The sequence below is a fragment of the Sorex araneus genome, chromosome X, assembly GCF_027595985.1.
Source record: "Sorex araneus isolate mSorAra2 chromosome X, mSorAra2.pri, whole genome shotgun sequence".
Taxonomy (NCBI): domain Eukaryota; kingdom Metazoa; phylum Chordata; class Mammalia; order Eulipotyphla; family Soricidae; genus Sorex; species Sorex araneus.
In genome coordinates, this window is record NC_073313.1 from 286,737,076 (window position 1) to 286,759,028 (window position 21,953).

At 44.2% G+C, this 21,953-nt stretch overlaps 2 protein-coding genes across 15 annotated transcripts in view; one reads left to right on the top strand and one right to left on the bottom strand.

Annotated features, from left to right (window-relative positions):
• The window catches only part of MITD1 (microtubule interacting and trafficking domain containing 1), a 25,534-nt gene extending 16,818 nt beyond the window's left edge, over positions 1-8,716 (bottom strand). For all 11 annotated transcript variants that reach the window (XM_055120232.1, XM_055120235.1, XM_055120234.1 and 8 more), the window contains exons 1-2: positions 8,558-8,716; positions 656-757 (exon numbers count right to left, since the gene is read on the bottom strand). In XM_055120232.1, coding sequence (XP_054976207.1) covers positions 656-757; positions 8,558-8,696 — 241 coding nt within the window. In that variant the 5' untranslated portion in view covers positions 8,697-8,716. The remainder of the gene's footprint in view (positions 1-655; positions 758-8,557) is intronic.
• The window catches only part of MRPL30 (mitochondrial ribosomal protein L30), a 41,407-nt gene extending 20,252 nt beyond the window's left edge, over positions 1-21,155 (top strand). For 2 of the 4 annotated variants that reach the window (XM_055120242.1, XM_055120243.1), the window contains exons 2-6: positions 12,810-12,890; positions 14,600-14,680; positions 20,096-20,242; positions 20,793-20,866; positions 20,941-21,155. In XM_055120242.1, coding sequence (XP_054976217.1) covers positions 12,840-12,890; positions 14,600-14,680; positions 20,096-20,242; positions 20,793-20,866; positions 20,941-21,049 — 462 coding nt within the window. In that variant the 5' untranslated portion in view covers positions 12,810-12,839 and the 3' untranslated portion in view covers positions 21,050-21,155. The other 2 variants (XM_004615800.3, XM_055120244.1) reach the window with 2 other exon arrangements.
• Positions 21,156-21,953: the final 798 nt, after the last annotated feature.

Consider the following 21,953-nt stretch of genomic DNA (forward strand, 5'->3'; position numbering starts at 1 on the left):
AGGGAAGTTACTACATTATAGATTTCATTCAGGTGTGAAGGAAACAATTTTACTTCTACTCCCCAGTTTAGCTCAGTGGAGGAACTTCCCCAGGTTCTGTGCTGATGAAGAATACTAAGAAGGAAGGGATAGAAGGCTGCAGTAAGAATATTGCGGAAGAGCAGCTGAGGCCAAAGGTGTCAACGGCCCTTATATATGTACTATGTGAGGTCTTGGATTCAATCCCCAGCAAAAAAGAAAAAGAGGAATTAAGAACAGAATGTAATACTTTCCTGCACCTATGATCATTAGGAAAACAATTTCTGAAATGGCATGATTCACAACTAATTTAGAGTTTCTTTAGCTACTTTAATATTTTGGTCACTTTTTTAATAAAGGAAATACAAATAGCAATTAGTATTTACGTGCATTTTCCATTGCCGTACACAAACTGGCGCTCACACATTAGCTTCATGGGATATGTGTATTCCAGAAATTCTGCCTGCAGAATTCTGCTGCCAATTCTCAAGAGGATTGGTACTAGCTAATGTAGTGTGGATCCCTGTATCCCCAGGAATGACCACACAGACCTTTGAGGTGCCGAGGCTGAAGCCTTTGCTGAAATGTGTTCCACCACAGTATCAGTGGACATAATTCTCTGCAACAACCACTGTACCTTCTTTTTCTTGATCCAAGTATTTCTTTATATTTTCTGCTCTCTCCATGTAGGTACTAATTTTTTTTCTGAGGAGACGTTTCTGTGCATCATCTTTGGTGCCTACAAATTTAAAAAGTCTCATTAGTACAGGCATTTAAACAGTCTATTTAGCACAGGCATCAGTTCTCCGCAAATTTTCTATCCTTTGACATAATTTGCCTGTCTATAAACTAATAATCAACTCATAGTGGCTTCTTCATGCATATCCTCTTCTATTTGTTGTTGCTGCTGTTGTTTGTAGGCTTGTTTGTTTTGCACCACACCTGTGGTGCTCAGGGATATAGTTATCCCTACTTATGTGCTTAGGAATAACTCCAGGCGGGGATCAAACCCCATGTCCATGTGCAAGACTTAATTCCTGAAGCCCCATGTGCTATACTATTGCTCTGACCCTCCTCTTTCTATTTTTGGGGACAACACCTTGCTCAAGTCCTCTCTGGTTTATGCTTGGGTGAACCTCAGGCTCTTAGATGGAGAAATGGGCTCCAGCCTGTTGAAATATTTCCCCTTCTTTCGTTTTACACGAAATATCTAAAGCTCCTTGAATTAGGAATGGAGACTCTGACATCGTCTTGTCTAAAAGGACACCAAATCTGATAAGGCAACAGAGATGGTTTACTACAGGTCAAACCAAAGTCAAAGCATTATTTTACCTAAATCACCTATAAGTTTGAAATTTTAGCATACTCAAGATAGCATGCACTGTTATTCTGCCACAAACCAGTTTCTCTGTTCAGCTTACCTATTCTAAGTTTGTATTTATAGAAATTTGCAAAAAAAAAAAGGGTACTGAATCCCTTGTACTCAGATTCCCTAATACAAATATAACTTAAATAATAAAATACTGCGTTAGAAAGGAATGTTCCGTTTTCTGGGCCCTGATCCCATGCTGCGTTTAATTATGGTTTTTTTTTTCTGTTTTTTGCTTTTTGGGCCACACCCAGCAATGCTGGGTTACTCCTGGCTCATGTAGTTATGGCGGTGCTCAGGACCACATGAGATGCTGAGTTAGCCAAGTGCAAGGCAAATGCCCTACCCGCTGTGCTATTGCTCCAACCCCTTAATTATGTTCTTAAGCGCCTACAAACATACTTATATCCGTGCCCCAGTATGGCCATTTTTGTACTTTATTCAAGGACATGCAGTTTATCTCTAACAGTTCTCCACCTTTTATGTCCTTGACACTTAGAACAGTGGTCATTATTGGTAATAATGTCTCTCATCTAAGGTGGCTGCTGTTTGCTCATGATTGAGCTTACACATTTTGAGCAAGAAAATCACTAAGGACCTCTTCACTTTCTCAGTGGGAACCTGATGTTGATGTTACCTCTAAGGTTAACTTGGTGAATATGGAGTTTAGAGTTTTCTCCCATGGAAAGCCGCTCTTTTCTCCTTTGTGATTAGTACCCATCACTTGCATAATGCAGTTTCTTACCACTCTTTAGCCACTGATTTAAGTTAAATCAGTGATTTGTTGATAGTCTATACCCATGACAATGAGGATTGTAGTCCAACTTGCCATATGATGCTTTTCACATTCTTGCTTGTTACTTGGGGTTCTACCAAAAGAAAAGCTACCTTTATTTCTTATCTACTGATTTACCCAATTTAAATCATCAATTTGGGTCATGAATAACTTGGTCTTTGGGTAATAATACGATACTACCATTGCTTTGCTGCTCAATTTTTATCAGCTTTGGCTCTTCTTTAATTTGGTTCCTGTATCCTTTTGACATACTTCATCATATTTTGAGCACTTTTCCTACATTTTTTGAGCACTCAACTTTCTTTTTAACTCATATTTTCTATTCATGTCCTTGAATTTTTACAGAAGCACTAGGTTTTGTAAAAGAGTATCAAGAAATTAAATTCTTTTTTTTTTTTTTTTGCTTTTTTTGGTCACACCCGGCAATGCACAGGGGTTACTCCTAGCTCTGCGCTCAGGAATTACTCCTGGCGGTGCTCAGGGGACTATATGGGATACTGGGAATTGAACCCAGGTAGGCTGCGTGCAAGGCAAACGCCCTACCCACTGTGCTATTGCTCCAGCCCCAAGAAATCAAATTATTAATATTCGGTGTGCTTATTGCTACAGGGGAAGTTCTTTGTCTTCTTTTTAGGGATCACACCTACAGGTGCTCAGGTGCTAATCCTGGTTCTATGTTTAGGAGTGACCTTGGTGGTGTTCAGGAAACCACATGTGGTGCTGAGGAGTCAAACCAAAATCTGGGACACAAGTCAAATGTATTACTGCTGTATACTCTCTTCTTAGGTTTAGTAACATACATACATACACATAATTCTGTATCCATCTATATATAAAATCTTACATGTATCAGAGTTCTTTACTGAATATAGTCAAAATACTGGACTGGAGCAGTAGCATAGCAGGTAGGGCATTTGCCTTGCACGTGGCCGACCTGGGATCAATTCCTCTGTCCCTCTTGGAGAGCCCAGGAGGCTACCAAGAGTATCCCGCCCACACGGCAGGGCCCGGCAAGCTCCCCATAGCGTGTTCAATATGCCAAAAACAGTAACAAGTCTCACAATGGAAACGTTACTGATGCCCGCTTAAGCAAATCGATGAACGGGATGACTGTGCTACAGTCAACATACTATTTTCCAAAGATACTTAGGTTTGCTCATGTTCTTCTCACCTCTTTATGTATTAATATTGAATAATAAAAAGGGCCCTTGCCTCATCTCGCTATACCATTTCCATTTTCTCCTTCTTTTCCACCCACCTCCCTTTAAGTAATTAATCTCATTTTCTGGATTTTATCTTTCCAGTGTTTCTTTTGAACAAATAACTCAATTCCTGTTTTGGGATTTTTATTTGTTTGCTTTTTGGCTTTTGAGCCACACCCAGTAGTGCTTATGACTGATTTTTGGCTTGGTGCTCAGGGATCATTCGTGGTAGGCTTGGAGGACTGTATGCAGACCCAGAGATTAAATCTGAGTCAGCCCCATGTAATGCAGTAAGCACTTTACCCACTTTATCTCTCCAATCCCATGAATATCTTCTTATATTAAAAAAAAAAACAGGAAAGAAGAGATACTATAGACCTATTTTCACCCTTTGTAGTTTTCACTTAAGGATAATCAGTTCACAAAAATTGTTCTCACTCTTAACCTCAGTGGTGCACTTCATTTTGTGGCTATACTATACTTTTCTCAGCCATTCTCCTACCCAGGTGTGTCTAAGTTTTAAATTTTTTACTGCTATCAATTTTTTATTGCTATCACCACGGCAGCTCCTGGCAAGCTCCCTGTGGCATATTCGATATTCCAAAAACAGTAACAATAAAGGGTCTCATTTCCCTGACCCTGAAAGAGCCTCCAATATGGCACTGTTGGGAAGAACGAGTAAGGAGAGGCTGCTAAAAATCTCAGGGCTGGGACGAATGGAGACGTTACTGGCAACCGCTCCAGCAAATGAACAATGGGATGACAGTGATGCAATGATACCAATACAGATATGGAAACATTTTCCTTTCAAGTCTTTCTACAGCCAAGGTTAGTCTTATTTAGACCCCTAATTTCTCATGTCTCTACTACAGTACCATTTGAAAGTCTTCTTGGGGGTACTGGGAAATGATTCATGGCTGAAGCCCTGCCTTGCAAGAGACTGATCTTCAATACTGTCCACATGCACCAATCACAGTCCTGGTGCTTCTGCTGTCTCAGATCCCTGGTACTGCAGGTGATTTCTGGGTGTAACATGGACTACAGGGTACCATAGGGTACTACAAGGTACCCTGCAAACACCACAGTGAAAATTATGGGTAAGCACTCCAGCTGGAAGTGTCACCCTGGCAAGCACCACAGCTGTGTGACCTGTGTCACCACAATATCTCCAATAGAGGGAAGGAAAAGGGAATAAAAAGTAGGAAAAAAAAGGCTTAATATATTAAACTTGTAATCAATACATCTTTTGTAAGATAACTTGTTTATTCCTAAAGCAGTATGAGAAGTCATTCTCTTTCACTGAGTTGATACATGTCCTCTGAACTCAAAAACTTAGAGAAGTCATGCTTTTTGATCAGAATTAACTATAAAGGGAGCCAGTTTTTAGTAGAAAACTTGTTTTCACCTTTATGTGTCCTTGGTCAGTTTTTCAGTCTCCTAGTATCCTTATCTGTATCATGCAAAAAGTAATATTGTAGTACCTTAGAGATTTGTGGATATGATTAATAATAAAAAAAAAACGGTCAACTAGGAAATAATCTTGTCAACATCACAGTATTATCATCAATGTACACCTCATTCTAGACTTTAGAACCATACTTAAAATTTTATAAAGTTGTTCACAATAATTACATTCATATTCCAAAACCAATCCCACCACTATTTCACCTTCCCATCACCATTATTTCTAATTTTTCTACCACCACTCAAGCCTCCCCCAAAGGCAGATCCTAAATTTATTTTGTAGCTTGTTATGAATAATCCACTAAAAACGATCCAAAAAGTTTCCTTAAAGTGTGTGAAGACTGTTATATCTCATCCTGGCAATATAACTATACTTTTTTGTTTTTAATTACTGTTTTTGGACACTGGAGCGATAGCACAGTGGGTAGGGCAGCATTTGCCTTGCATGAGACCAACCTGGGTTTGATTCCTTCGTCCCTCTCGGAGAGCCCGGCAAGCTACCGAGAGTATCCCGTCCACATGGCAGAGCCTGGCAAGCTACCTGTGGCGTATTCGATATGCCAAAAACAGTAACAAGTTTCACAGTGGAGATGTTACTGGTGCCTGCTTGAGCAAATCAATGAATAACGGGACAACAGTGCTACGGTGCTGTTTTTGGACCACACTCATCAGTGCTCATGACTTACTCCTAACTGTCCTCAGGGATCACTCCTGAGGGCTCCAGGGACCATATTCAGTTCTGGGGATCAAACCCAGGTTGGCCAGGTGCAAGGCAAGTGCCCTACCCATTATGCTATCACTCCAGCCCCAAGAAGCACACTTTAATATATTTCTTCTTAAACTTCACTATTCCTTTGTTGCTGGCAGTTGCTGGGTTGTGCATTTTACATAGCCCTTCCTTAGTCATCATCCTTGATCAACTGGCAGTGTTTGACACTGGAAACATTTCAGCCATCGTGTCTCAGTTTACCAGGATTAAAATTTTACAGCATCTCTGATTCCCTTTGGAACTTCAATTGCACATCTAGCTGTGTGCTAATGCCACCATCTGTGCTGTCCCTCCTGTCAGTGTCATTTCCTGGTTTTATTCTCTAGGTCCTTATTGCTTCTCATTTCATTTCTGCAGGAGCTCCTTAATTAGTCTGTTTGCTTTCAGTCTCCAAGTTAATGTCTGCCCTAAACTATTGTTCATACTTATTTAAGAAAGTGTACTACATGTTAGGCACAATATTTTCCTATCACTCGAAAGGAAAGATAACACTAAAAAGAATCTGTAAGCGCAGAGGCAGGGTGGGGTGGTGGGGGTTGGGGTGGGGGTGGTGGGAGGGATACTGGGAACATTGGTGGAGGAGAATGGGCACTGGTGGAGGGATGTAAATGATCACTGTATGACTGAAATGCAAACATGAAAGTTTGTAAGTTTGTAACTGTATCTCATGGTGATTCACTAATAAAAATTTTTTAAAAATCTGGCAAGGCACTGAAGCAATAGTATACTGGATAGGGTGTTTGTCTTGCACTTGGTGACCCAAGTTTGATCCCCGGCACCATAAATGGTTCCCAGCACAAGGCCCTGAAATGCAACTTTATATCCACCCCTTTGTAAAAACTTTGGTTACCCTGTTTACAATAAATAAATAAATAAAATTACCTGGCAGACAGTGCCTCCAAGCCTCAACCCACCTTACTTTTTATTCTTGGAATATGAAAAGCCAAATGAATATGATTTGGTAAAACAACAAATCAAATTTGAATACCCTTGGCTGAATTTCTGAATTAGGAAATTTTACTTCTGAATTAGGAAATTCTATTATTTCCTAAAACTCTTATTACAAGTTACTTCCATTGCCAAGTCTAAGTGACCTAAATTTTTAGTGTTCACTTTACCAGTCTATCTCCCTCTGTATTTATTCCCACTGTCAAGTTACCGACATTTTTAACCAGTACAGTCATGTCATTGTCTCTAGAAGTTCAATGGATTGCACTGGTGTAAAACTCCCGTGATTTTCCTGCTTCAGGTTCCTAGGCCAGAGGACTCGACCAGTGCTAATCTAAGTGCTAATACACACCACGTTTTGAAAAGGAGGCAATACACCAATAGCGATACACCAATAGCGTTGGCTTCTTCTTTTTTTTGCTTTTGGGTCACACCTGGCGATGCACAGGGGTTACTCCTGATTTTGCACTCAAGAACTACTCCTGGTGGTGCTCAGGGGACCATATAGGATGCTAGGAATTGAACCCGGGTTGGCCGTGTGCAAGGCAAACGCCCTTCCTGCTGTGCCATCAATAGCTAGTGTTGGCTTCTAAGAATGACTCCTAGTGGCAGAACTGCAAAACTACTTTACTTTTCTATTCTGTGAAATGAAGATACACTTCGTAAGGCAATGCTAAGGATAAGATAATGCTCTAAATGTGTTCTGCACCCGGCATTCAGTATTCACACACAATGGTTACTCATTGTTATGATAGTCTTGGCCCAAGATAGAATCTTAGATCTGAGAAATGTATTAATCTTTGAGGCCAGCCTTCTGCTGTCTGAGTTTCTGTAACACTTCAAATTATAACCACTCATGTTATATTGGCACAGCACCTTGCAGCTGGCAGGAAACTCCACCTGATGGCATACGGTGCACTGGTCTGTCTTAGTTTTATATGTAACTTCTGGATGTCCATTTTGTATCAGGGCCAGTGGGAAATTATGTGGGTGCTGCCCAATACTATTAACTACACAGCAGAAAAAAGTCCCACTCTCTGTGCCCACAATTCCCAGCATTTCTCAGAATGCATTTCAGCACATCTATTTCTAAAGAAAAAAACATTTCTTCCACCGGTAAGCGAGTCTGTTTACGTTTAATGAAAATGTGTGAGATTGAAGTGGAGCCATGACAGGCTCCACTTTAAGACCGAAACTCAGCAGGCCTAAGTTTCAGTTTCCCCGATCAGAAAGTACCGACTTCTCAGAAAACAGTACCACCCTGGGCAGATAACCCGCCCCGTGGCAGCAGCCTATCGGAGCAGGGGGCCTGAGCATGGCGCCCAGCCAAGCGGGGAGGGCCAAGGGAGTGCAGTCGAGGACCCACAGGGACCAAGAACTGCAAACACAATGCCGGTCCTGAAGTCATGGGGCCCGCCAGGGTCCAGAACTGGAAACATATTGCCAGTTCCTGGAAAAATGCTGTTATGTAACCAAACCCTATATAAACTGCTCAGAATTTAAGAGTCGGGGTCCATGTCCAGACTCCACTGCGCTGGCTGAGACTCGGACCCCAGCTCGAGCTAGCGATAAAGGAGTCTTGCGTTTGCATCCTCGCGTCTCGTCTGGTCAGTGTGCCAGCGAAACTCCCATCCAGGGACATAACAAATATTTAAGCGGAAAAATAAGGATAATAATATAAGGAACACCCTCGTTATCCATTGCCGAGATTTTAAAGTATTTTAGCATTCTGCTTCAATTTTTCCCTCTTAGGTGGAATTAAAATGAGAACTGTGACATTTCTTCCCAAATCTTTTCGGTCTGTATCTCTAAAAAAATGAAGAATGAAGAATCGTTTCCAAGAGAATCCTTAACTTTTGAGGTCAGCAGCCCTGACTGTGCCTCCAGCACCCGCGGGCCGGCTCTAGGGCCGAGGCCGCCGCACTAGCCGCCCGCGCCCCGGACCCTTTCCCCCGTAGCGCGTTCCCGGCCCGGAACCTGCGCCCGCTCACCTCGGAGCTCCTGCATCAGCAGGTCCAGCCCCTCCTGGTAGCACACCAGCGCCTGCGAGTACTTGCACTCCGAGTCCAGCTCTGTGGCCCGCGTGATTATGGCTACGGCGGCCGCGGATTCGGGCCGCAAACGCGCCATTGCTGCGGCCCACCGCCCTCGCTTCCGGGGGGCGGGCCGGGACGGGGGCGGGGCGGGGCGCTGCGCCTGCGCGCTGGGCCCGGAGGAGCCGGAAGCGGCCTGGCTGACCCGCGGGTGTTCGGGCTGTTTGGTGAGTGCGGCCCGGGGGCTGTCGCGGGCGTCGGGTCCGGCGGGCTCGGTGGGGCGCGGGGAGCCCGCCCGGAGCGTGTGTCCACGCCGCGGGGGCGGCCTGCGTCCGGGGAGGGCGGCCGCTGCTCCGGGCCTGCGTGCGCGTCTCTCGGGCCCGGGCACCGGCGCGCGGGGACGCCCTGGAAGCGTGGATAACGCTGGAGTTCACACGGGGCACGAGTTTCCCTCTGGCATTGTGTCAGAGTGGTCACCGCGCAGAGGACAGTAGTCTGTATGCCTGATTTTTATTAAGAATGACTTGTTAAATCAGAATTTAATTTAGTTTGGGGGTCACTCGTGGTGGCAGGGCTCAGGGCTTCCTCCTGGTTTTGTTCTCAGGGGGCCCTGTAGGGTGCCAGGGTCGAACATGGGTCGGCTGCATGCAAGACAAACACCCTATCCAGCGTTTCTCCAGCTCCAAAAGATCCTTCACTTTATCTGATGTCCTTTCATTGTATCAGATTCACATCCAAGATACCACCTTACATTTATTCAAAACTACTTGTTAGTTTCCTTTGTGTGTGTGAACTTTTCCTTTATTTTTCTTCTTGTAAAAGAACTCAGTTACTCGATATCTATGATTTTCTTTTGTTTGGGGGCCAAACCCTGTGATGCTCACGGCTTACTCCTGGCTTTGTACACTGGGATCACTCTTGGGGACCGTTTGGGGTGGGTTGGGCCTGTGCAAAGCTTCTTAAGGTACTATCAGCCCAGCCCTGGTAGGTACAATTTCATTTTGAAGATGTAATCCCCTTTCCACCTGTTGTTCTTTGCTGTAATGACCAGAGGCCACGCACACTTGGTTATGGGAATCACAGCTGGACTGTGGGGGACAGTGCTCAGGATGGAACTCAGTCTTGCATGGCAGGGGCTTTGCCACCATGCTGTCCCCCAGCTCTGCTTTATATTCTATGGGAAGAAATTGAAACACAAGCAGCCTAACTCAGTATATGTGCAATTCATTAACCTAACATTCTGCCTTCAGTGCATGTCAGTATAATGGGGTCGCATTATTTTATGTGTACCAAAAGACCTTTTGAGTTTATCCATTAAGGATCGTTTAAAAGGTGCTGAGGATGCAGTTCAGTGTAGAGCAGTCGCCTTGCATGTGGTGGGCCTGGGTGGTTCCAACCCTGACATTGCCAAAAAAGAAAGGAATGCTTTTCAAATACAAGTGATCAGATCACTAAAAAGGTGTGTCATCACCATGGCCAGGAAGTCCAGCCACGGACAAGTACCTGTGTGTATATGGCAGGGACCCCTTTGAACGCCTCCACCCCCCAAATGTGTGAGCACCAAGACAAAGTGTGGCCTCTGGCCAGCCTGTGTGCATCACATGTAGAAAGTCCAGGCCTCAGGCCAGACTTGCAGCATATAGACGGAAATGTGTGAGGAGCATGTCCGGCCTATGTGCATCCTGGTTGGGACAGCAAGGGGGCATAGACGAAATCTTCCCAGCATGCAGGATGAACTCTTCAGCCCATCTAGCTATCTCTGGCTCTCTTCCTTTAGCAGGCAGGTATTAGTTTACTAGAATGCCCTTTCCCCCGGATTCCTTGAGTTGGGGGCTACACCTTAAAGTCTCGGGAGCTCCAAGCTCTGCTCCAGAGCTCTTTCCAGGATGCGCAGAGGACCGTGCTGTGCCGGGGGTTAAGCCCAGGCCTCCTGAATTCATGCATGTTTTATAGATGGAAATCAAATCAGAATTCATGCGGATCAAAGCATGAGTTAGCTACTTGAACTAACTCTCTAACCGAGAGGCATTTTTTCAAATCACAGTAACTTCTATTTTTCACTTTAATTATTATGCCCAAATTCAGAATGAGTGAGATACCCAGGACACAGAAGGAGTGTAGGACAGAAGTTATTTTATCTCAGTGGGATGGGGACATTTTCAACAAATGATTCAAAGACTTAGCTTGCATTTATACTCCAAAATTATATTTCAACATGGACCTTCCTTCCACCATTGTCTTTAGCTTGCCACCATCCCCCTTAGCGGACACAAAGTAGTTTATTTTATATTGCTTGTTACCGAAAATATGGTTAAGGAATCATTGAAAAATACTCCAGTAAGAGAAAATTTGTGTTAGAACACTGCATGACTGAAACCCAGTCGTGAACAGCTTTGTAATGGTCTATCTCACAATGATTCAATTAAAAGATATATATATTTTTTTCATTTTTAAAGGAGAAAATTTGTGAAAACTGTTATTGAAAGAAAGACTGTGGCTCCATGTTGTGCCTCAGGGTCTTGAGTTTACAAGGTAGTATGGAAAAATATGCCAGACCCCAAGGATATGGACATAAAGGCCCAAACATCGCCACAGATAACTGGAGTGATTCAAGTCAATGGAACAAGACATGTGAGCCGCTGTGTTTGGCTTCTGTACCTCCTTGCTTAAGGCTGTGAGAATGCACCTGGCAGGCACAGGGCTTAAACATCCCCTGAGGGCCATCAGAGTTCCAGGACCCTTAGGCTTGCCCACCCTCAGCACTGAGTCTCCATCTCAGAGTTCAAGCCGAGGGAGCATTTCACTGGGCTTGGAGCTCTGCGCTTGTGAGTAAAATCTTGAAGTATCTGTCCTGTCTGTGTGTCTCAGCCCAGAGCTCAGACTTGTGCCCACTTACAGTTGCACTTCAGTGTATCACTGAAGTCATTGTCTGAAGGTTTGTTACTAGCTGAGCCTTGTGTTTTGTTTTGTGTTAAGCCCACAGAAGTCTAGTGGGCTTCTGTGCTACTTTCCCATCTGATTTCCTATGCACCTACTAGGCTGTCAGTACTGTGGAATTTGGGGGTGTTGCTCCAGGAGCCCCAGCGTCTTAGAACTGGGCTGATGAGTTTGAGCAGCTCTTCTGGGGTTACTGGTGAGCTCTAAAGCTGGGCCACGTTCACGTGGCAGCAGCTGTGGGATGTGGGGTGGCTGCACTGCGGTGGGCTGGGAGGCCGCCTGCCCTATTCAGAGGAGACCCCAGAGTTCTCAGCCCCAAGCCTGGTACCTACAATGTCAGTCGGCTTGGCCTCTGCAGAGATGAGTCTCCAATGGTGAAGTTGGGCCAGTGGGAATGGCTGCGGGGCTCGGCCATCTCCTCCTGAGGCCGCCCGAGTTTTCCTTCAGACGCTCACCTGTGTACCCAGGAGTTTCAGTAGCTTGGTGTGCTTCGCTTCTGAGATCAGTCGTGAAGCTAGGTCGTTTGCTTACATGACAGCAACTGTGGGATGTCTGGTTTGTACTTTTTTATATAAAAAACAATTTCCCCACACCCTAATGAGATATGAGAAAAACAAGATGCAGTTACATCCATGGAAAGGAGAGCAAGATACAGTGCACTCTGGAGCTGGTGATCCTTCACCCCACTCAGGCTGGGATCCAGCCTTCTCCCAGCCTGTGTCAGCCCCCAGCCAACATGGAGCCTCCCAGCCTGTAGAGCTTCGAGGTGGCTCCTGATTACTCGGGACCCAAGAGTTGGTGGATGAACCCTTAACCCTTAACCGTGAGGATGTCGGATGTTGCTGTCCTTAATTGTGTGATATTATGGAAGATTATAAGGATAATCTTAACTGATATAACTAAAGCAAATTTGGTAGATAATATAATGAAGTTAACCTATACTCTAATTCACTTGGTGAAAACAAGATGTGGTTTGTGTATAATTGCTATCTGTGACTTTGCCGAATTCAGAATAATACACAGATCCTGATTTAATTACTGCCCTTATATTAAAATAACCAAGGTTGGGGCCAGAGGGATTGTACAGGGACAAATTTGGTCACCCAAGTTCTACCCACAGCACCCTTGGCCTCCTGAGCCTGGCCAGCTGTCACCCAGAGGACCCGCACTGATCCCCACCAAAAACACCCAACGAACAGAATAACCCAGATTTGCTCCTGGAGGGGCCCCTGCCCATTTTGAGGTACTTACCAGGCTCCTTCCCGGTTCTCAGCCTCCAGGGGACAGCAGGAGCATCGGGACCATGGCGGGGACCCTGCGCGCTGTGCTTCAGGGGCCCCCTGGCCAGCTCCAGGTGAGTGAGAATTTTTTCCCCTATTAAGAGTGTTCGTTTGTCTTTGCTAATTAGCATATGTAAAAATGGCCAGTGTTGCCTTTCCTCATGTACTTTCTTCCTTTTTTTTTTTTAAAAACTTTCATCCTTTTTTAAGTTGTAGGTCTTCCCTGAAATCACAAAGAATACCCTTTTAATTTTGGATTAGAAAAAATGCAGAAAAGCATAATAAAGAGACACAGTTGTGTTAGTGTTTCTTCCTAGGTTTCTTCAGAGAAGCGTGGTGGGGCAGTCTGTTCGCAAGGGCGGAGTCCCGCCGTGTAGACCCGCTCGCTGCCCAGGTGAACGGGATGCTTCTGGGGAGAGGGCAGCAGCCAAGGCGTTTGCCCTGCATGTGGCCTCCTGGCACCTGAGCCCCATCAGGACAGGCCTTGAGTGCAGAGCCAGGAGTCGGCCCTGAGCACCGCCAGGTGTGGCCTCTCCAAGGGAATCTGACCGAGGCCTGAGCCCGGAGCGGCGAGTGTGTTGCGTGGATCGGCTGGTGCCCAGGTTTCTTCTCGGTTACCTGCCTTCTTAACCTCCTTCTTGTTTTCTGATTGTCGCTGCACCTCTGCTGTATGGGTAGAGCATGAAGGAAATTGCCTGTGCAGTTTCCTGGTTTGAAGAGTTGGCGATCCTTTCACCTCAGCCTGAAGAAGCAGAGCTAGAGGGTGTAAAAAGCAAACGCAGAGTAGAAACTGAAGCCGATGGCTCTGCTGGGTTGAGAGGAAGGCTGGAAGCCCGCTTTGTTTTTTGTCTGTGTTGCACTCTAGCGATGGCTGGGTGGCAGCCTTCAGGCCAGGTCAGCCAACAGTGTAGGTGGACATAGACCCACCTTTGTGGAAATACAGTCTGTGGTTCCTTTCTCTCTAATCGACAAAGTGGAAACTTGAGAATGGAAACCATAAACAGCCCTAGCAGTAGGAATATTACTTTCTGATTCTTCATTTCAAGAAATTTCATGAAATTTGCCTATAAGTGGGTGGACATGAAGAGTATCATGCTGAGAGAAATGAGTCAGGAGAGGGGCAGATATAGAATAACTGCACTCTTCTGTGGTATAGTATCCATGGCCAAGGAACACTGGCTAGGAGCCCTGGTCAGTGATTGGAAGTGTGTGTGGGGCAGAGGGTAGGTTCAGACAGAGAAGGGACCAATATGACAATAATAGCTGGGAATGATCACGCCCGACAAGAACTGAGTGCTAGAAGCAGGTGAAGGGAGATACATGACAACCTTTCAGGATCTGTATTGCAAACCACAACACCCCAAGCGAGGGGAGGGTGGAGGGTGGCGGACAAGACAGAAAAGAGAGATAAAGTGCCTGCCATGGAGGCAGGCTGAGGGGTGGGGGGGTGATGGGAGGGAAACTGGGGACATTGGTGCTAGGAAATTAAGCTGCTGGAGGGTTGGATATTGGGATACTGTATGACTGAAGCCTAATCATAAAAGCTTTGTAAGAGTCTATATATACATAATATACAAGCTCTGGTCTAATAGTCAATATTTATATTGCCATCTGTCATGGTGTATGATGGGATATATTCATTTTCTAGGGGACTGAGATAAAGGTTTAATAATTATATATTTAATGCTATTGATGATAGTTATGTAAAAAGAGTTGTCATAAAATTGGTGATTATAGATTTCTGCACTTAGAATTCTAAAAAAATATGTATTTTCTATTTTAGATTGTAACAAGAGGTGTGGAGTCACTCATTTGTTCAAGTTGGATTCGTCACAAATTTACTAAGTCAAGAATTCCTGATAAAGTAAGAATAGGGCTTTTCAAAAAAATTAATGTTACTGTTTTTTAAGAATATGTAATGTTTTCAGAGCTACCTAATTTTGTAATATTGAAAAATTTCTATAAAAGCCAATGTCTCACTATGAATGTAGGTTATAGTAGTATTAAAGCACCATAATATAGTTCTATGTAAATGATTATTAATAAAATGTTGCCCTCAGCAGTCTCAGCTTTGAGGTCAGAAGCTAAAGGACTTGATTTCATGTCACTGACTATTCCCAAGCTGTGCTTATGTCCCACCTGAGTCAGGTATTTGTCTTCTCTGCAGGAACCCCTCTGCTTCCATGCATGTTGTCACAAAAGGCATGGTTACTACCTGTCATCAGGCCTTTGGGGTACTTCCTTAGCTTGACCCCTGTATACAGTGCTGCAGTGAATGACCAAGGCATGCAGATATTATTTTGATTAGTATTTTTGTGTTTTTCTGATAGCTGAATTGATCATGAATTGCTGATCATGTGTTACATCAGCAATGTTTGGGTGGATGTTTTGGGCCCTGGTGGTGCTGGGGGAGCGTCTGTGGTACCAGGGATTTAACTCAGGATGGGCAGGCTGCAAGGCTTTAACCCCTGGACTAAGTCTTTGTCCCAGTGTGTCTCTTTATAATACCTTGATAGATCATCAGACTGCTTTCCAGAGACACTGAGCCAGTAGTGAATTGACGGCTCCTTTTTCTGAGCTTCTGTCATGTTTTCTGAACTTCTTGCTCTTTCTAGGCATGTTTAGAGAGGTAACATCACAGCATTTCCTGATCATGAGAGATGTTGAGCGGTGGGGGGAAGGTGGTTCCTATGTCTTTGAAGAAGTACCTATTCCCCCGTCTTTTTTGTTTTTCTGCTGGTGAAAGGGTGGGGGGTGTACCAGGTGGTACTCAGCTTGCTCCTGGCTCTGTGGTCACTCCCATAGGCCCTCAGGACAGTCTATGCAATAGGCTGACCCCGGATCAGTCCTGTGCAGGCTAGGCCTTCTCCCCTGTCCTGTCTTAAGCCCTCTTCCCATTTTTTGCCCACGTTTCTTTTCTTGTTGCATTTTGTGAGTATTAACCCTTCATCAGACATGCTATGAGGATATTTTCTTCCACTTAGTAGGATGTCTTATTTATTTATTTAATTATGATTTATTTGTCCATACAGAAGCTTTTCAATTTGATATCATCCATTGATTTTTAATTTTTTTAACACTAGAGTTGGATCCCCAGATGCATCATGGAAGTCAGTAATCACAGTGTTTTTGCCTTGGGCTTTTATGAGGCAGTGCTCCAGAGATACCAGCATGCAAGGCGTGTACTTTATCCTTGTAACTACCTCCCTGGGCCCGACTGTGTTTGTGTCAGTGCAGTTTATGGTTTCGGGACAATCGTACAAATCTTTAATTGGTTTTTGAGTTAACGTTTGTCTGTAGCATGAGATGGTGATCCAACTCCATTCTTCTGCACACGCTTTCCATTTTCCTAACACCAGTTATTGGAATCTTTTCCTTCTATGCTTTATGCTCTTGCATCTTTTAATTGTGTATAAATGTGAGGAATTGTTTCTGAACTCTTAGTTTTGTTCCTTTGAAGTGTGTCTACTTTCATTTCATTTTCACATTGTTTTGATTCTATAGAATTTGACTGCTATCACTTACAATAGCTTATAATATAGTGCGGTTTGAAATGAGGAAGCATGATGCTTCCATTCTTGCTTTTTTTTTTTTAAATCAAAATTGCTTTGGTTTTTGTGTCTTTGTAATTCCATACAAAATGCTTCCTTAGAGAATGCTTTGGAGGGCCAAGAGTTCGTGCAGGGATAAGGCATCTGCCTTGCACAGGGTTCACCTGGGATCCACCCCTGGCATGCATAGAGTTCCTGAGTACCACTAGGATAGGCCCCTGAGCACAGATAGATACACTCCCCAAACCATAATAAATTAGATAATAGAATGCCCCTGGAATTAATGATAGGGATTGCACTGATTCTCTCTTACTTTGGGTAGGACGGTCACTTGACAGTGTTACCTCTTCAGCCCAGGGACAGGAGATGGGGTGCCTGCATTTACAGTGTCTCCTGTTCCTTCTTTTTTATTTTTCATTGGTTTTTGGATCATGCCTGGAGGTGCTCAGGGTTGACTCTTAGCTCCTTGCTCAGGAATTAACTCCTGGTGGTGCTGGGGGACACAGATGGCATGTTGGGGACCACACCCAGATCAGTGGTGTCTAAGACAAGCACCCTACCCACCATGCTCTCTGTCCCCACCTTTCATTTCTTTTAACAATATAATTGAAATTTTCCATGTAGAATGTTTCACCTTCTTTGATAAGTCCATTAATTCTTAATTCTTTTGATGCACCTTTTTTTTTTCTTTTTGGGTCACACCCAGCAATGCACAGGGGCTACTGCTAACTCTCTACCCTCAGGAATTACTCTTGGTGGTGCTCAGGAGACCATATGGGATGCTGGCAATCAAACCCGGGTTGGCCACATGCAAGGCAAATGCCCTGCCTGCTGTGCTCCAGCCCATTGATGTACTTTTTAAGTAAGATAGTTTTCTGGATTATATTTCCCCCCTTACTTGCATGCAATGAAATGAAACAGGTTATTGTATACTGATTTTGTTTCCTGACATGTCACTGTATTGGTTTGTTATTTTTAATAGTTTTTTTAGTGAAGTCTTATTTATTTATTTATCTAGAAAACATATCATCTTTATTTTGCATACTTTAATTTCAGAACAAAATAAACAAACACAATACACAACATCCAAACCTGTAGTCAAATTTGAAGGGGGCGGCTTAAAACCCTACCCGTATCCTGCCTTAAGATAGAAAAGACAGGAATGGGACAAAAAAAAAAAAACCTACTAGAGCCAGGTGGATAACGCCACTCAGGACTGCTGGGGGGAGAAATTAGGATACTATACAGAGAGCAAATCTGCAGGTAGAAACTTCTAGTCTACTTCTTCCATGCGAGATGCATCCTCATCACCCTCAAGAGGAGGTATCTCATCAGGAACAGCAGCACTGGGCTCCTCAGCTGTCACTTCATCTTCATCAATGCCCAGGCCTAGCTTGATCATGCAGTAGATACGTGCAGCAACTTAAGGAGTTCGATGGGAAGACCCTGGTCTCCATTACAAAGGAAGGCCTGGAGCTGCCTGAAGATAAAGAGGAGAAAAAAAAAATGGAGGAGAGCAAGGCCAAGTTTGAGAACCTGTGCAAACTTATGAAGGAAATCTTGCATAAGAAGGTTGAGAAGGTCACAGTATCCAATAGGCTTGTGTCTTCACCCTGCTGCATTGTAACTAGCTCCTATGGCTGGACAGCCAACATGGAGCAGATCATGAAAGCCCAGGCCCTTCGGGACAACTCTACAATGGGGTACATGATGGCCAAGAAGCACCTGGAGATCAACCCTGACCATCCCATTATGGAGACACTGCGACAGAAGGCAGAGGCAGACAAGAATGACAAGGCTGTCAAGAACCTCGTGGTCCTGTTGTTCAAAATTGCCCTGCTGTCCTCCGGCTTCTCACTTGAGGACCCCCAGACCCACTCCAGTCTTTATTATTTTTTATGTATATTATAATATCTGAATACAGTGATACTCTTTTATTTTTCCCCCTTTTCTTTTTTTTCCTTACCAAATTGCTGGAATTAGGACTTCCAGTAAATACAAAATTGGCCATAGTGGAGAGAGTTGACATCTTATTTTGTTCTGTCTTACCTGTAGGAAAACTTCCCATGTTCTCCGTGGAGTTCTATAGCTCCCGTGTGCCATTGAGCTTTTCTGTGGTGAGATGTGTTTTCTCTGTCCCCACTGTAGTTCTTTAGAGATCACAGACACATGTTCAATCTTGTCAAAAAGCTTTTTCTGCATCTGATCATATCATATGATTTTTATCTTTTGTTGATGTGACGTACTTAATTGGTGTATAAACCCCACTTGGTTTATCCTTTTCTGTATAGTTGAAAGTAGATTACTAAGATTTTGTTGAGGGTGTTTGTGTCTGTGCTCCTTAGGGGTATTGTGTTGTGGTTTTCTTTTTATTCTTATGTTCTTTCCACATGTTCTTGTAGCAAATATCTTTATTTTCATTTGTTCCCAGGATTTTTTTTTTAATTTCTCCTTCGATTTCCTTGTTGATCCAATAATTATTCAGTAAAATGTTGCTTAGTCACTGTAAGTTCCCATTTTTTTTCCACCTTTCTTTTTTTGGTTGATTTCTGGTTTATTCTGTGGTGATTGAAAAAGATACTTGAAATGACTTCCCTCCTCACTTACATATCTGTGCCAGAGCATATTCCTTGTATACTAGAGAAGAACGTGTGTTGGACTTCTTAGCAGTAAAGAGCCCTGTGTGTATCTGTTGAGCACAGCCCTTCCAACTCCTCAAATAAGGTTATGTCCTTATATTTACTGTCTTGTTGATTTGTCCAGACAGGACTTGATAGTCCTCTACCTCTGTTATGTTGCTGTCAGTCTCATTAAAGGTTCTCTCTCTCTCTCTCTCTCTCTCTCTCTCTCTCACACACACACACACACACTCACTCCCCCCCCCCCCATCTTGCTTTATATAGATTGAAGTTCCTTCTCATTGTACATACATTAATCAGTTAGGACCTTCCAATGGAGAGCCCCTTAATTGTGTAACATCTGTACCATCTGTTGTCACCTTTTCCAGCTTGAAGTCTAATCTGTGTAAGTCTGGGCCTGGACCTGTGCAGTGTGGTCACAGGTCTTCTGTGGCACCACTGAGTCCAGGTGGGCCAGGGGTTCGGGAGCTGAGTGCCTAGCACCTGTGACCAACTTCAGACAGACAGGGGTGGACAGGGATTTGCTGTGAGGCATGTCAGTGACTGGCCTACGTGTTTCAGGAGTTCTGGGAGGCCCGCCAGGGCTTCACGGTGTAGTTTACCCAGTAGCCTCTAGGAACATGGTGGTACTGGGAGCCCATGGAAGGAAGCTGGGGCTTAAGTCCCATTGGTGAAGATTGTATGCTCTGAGGCTGAGGGCTATGCTTTGGGTGCCCCTGAGTGTTTGCTGCCAGCTGTTTGTCCACTGTAGAGTAGGTGGGGTTACCTCCTCCCCAGCTTTTGTAGTGTTAATCCTCCTGCTGTTTGAATGCTTTAGTGCCCCTCAGTGGTTCTGGCTGTCATCTTTTAAAAGTTACAGACACTTTGTATGATATCCTCCTTAGAATATGAAACTCATATAGACTCTGTTTATATGAGAAATTGGACTGGGAGAAAGGTTCAGTTTGACTGTGAGGAGTCTAGAAGAACCAGGGATGATTATGTAGTTGTTCAATGGTGGTAGTGGCTTTTTAGGGGCTAGGGGGTACAAAGAGGTACCTCGAAACTGTCTAAGTTACAATTTGACCAGTTAAAATTCTTCCTTTCTAGGTGTTTCAGCCTTCACCTGCAGATCATGAAAAATATGGCGGAGATCCACAACACCCTCATAAATTGCATATTGTTACCCGAATAAAAAGTACAAAAAGACGTCCATACTGGGAAAAAGATGTGATAAAGATGCTTGGATTAGAAAAAGTATGCACTATATTAATTTTAATTATGTTGGTTTGGGGGCCATACCTGGCCGTGCTGAGGGATCACTCCTGGCAGGGTTTGGGGGACCAGTTAGGATGCCAGAGGTAGACTCCAGGTCAGCTACATGCAAGGCAAGCGCCCTATCCCCCCATGCTATAGCTTGGCTTCAAGTACACAATCTTTTTAATAATCTTTAGGATTTGTTTGAAAATTGGTACTTTTTTGAACTTTCTGTATCACTGTCATCCCGACATTTGCTCGAGCGGGCACCAGTAACGTCTCCATTGTGAGACTTGTTGTTACTGTTTTTGGCATATCGAATACGCCATGGGTAGCTTGCCAGGCTCTGCCGTGGGGGTAGGATACTCTCGGTAGCTTGCCGGGCTCTCTGAGAGGGACAGAAAAATCGAACCCAGGTCGGCCACATGCAAGGCAAACACCCTACCCGCTGTGCTATAGTCTCTTGAAATTTGGTTTAGATAGAATGTACCTTCATGTTACATTTTACTGAGTCTGGGACCATCCATAACATCATTTCCTTTGTTTATAGGCACATACACCTCAAGTTCACAAGAATATCCCTTCAGTGAATGCAAAACTGAAAGTGGTTAAACATTTGATAAGGTTTGTTCTTATTTCTGTAGCTGTAAAAAATGTTGTTGTCTTGTATGTTTCTAAAAGATTTTCTTATGTCACAGAATCCAGCCCCTGAAGCTGCCCCAAGGACTTCCCACAGAGGAGGACATGGCCCACACGTGTCTCAAGAGCACAGGGGAGCTGGTGCTGCACTGGCACCCAAAGCCCTGATGTCAGCATGGCTGCGCGGTTGAACACACACATCGCTCTCATTTAAATGTGCGGAGAGTGCTCTATTAAACTTCACTGGCTGAGCCTGGCATGGTTCTTCCTTGGAGATTTTTGTGCTCCTGGGTTTGATGCTTTTCTCTTCCTCCCTGATACTCTCACTGGAGCGTGGGTAGGACTGGCACTGTTTGGACGTGGGCCATACCTGGTGGTGCTTCTGTGCGGGGCCATGCTTTGGGATGGGCCAGAGGTACTTGAGTGAGTGGGTATAGTGCCAGGGACCCAATTCAGCCTCTCCAGGCAACCATGCGTCAGCCCACTGAGCGATCTCGCTAGCTCTTTATTAACTTGTTTATGGTTTTTGTTTCGAGGTCATGCCCAGTGGTTCTCAGGGCTTCTTCCTGACTCTGCTCAGGGAACACTCCCAGTGGTGCCGGGGGACTATATGTGATGACCTGGAATAAAACTGATGAGCTTGGCCTCATGTAAGGCAAGCTCCTTAACTATCTCTCTGGCCCCTCTCATTAGCTTTTTAAACATGCCTTTACTTATTTGATGGAATTTAACCTGTTCTGTGAGTGGACATTAAATAGTGGTATATGTTGGAAGAATCGGAAGCTGATCAGAACATGGTCCCTCCCCCCTCAGGAACTGATTGCCTGATTCACTGAAGAGCAGAGATTCAGCCAATCATTGAACATGGTGCAACCAGACTGGCTGATTTAAACTTTAATACCTATGAATACAATGTGCCCGTCACTTTGTATTATCCTTAAATCTAACACCAGAACTAGCCTTTTTAAAATTTTTCTTGTAATTCTAAATCTAATTCTCTAACTTGTACATGATTGTGGGCATTCCAGCAGGGATTTAGAGACACTTTTTGTGGGGGATATATATAGAAAAC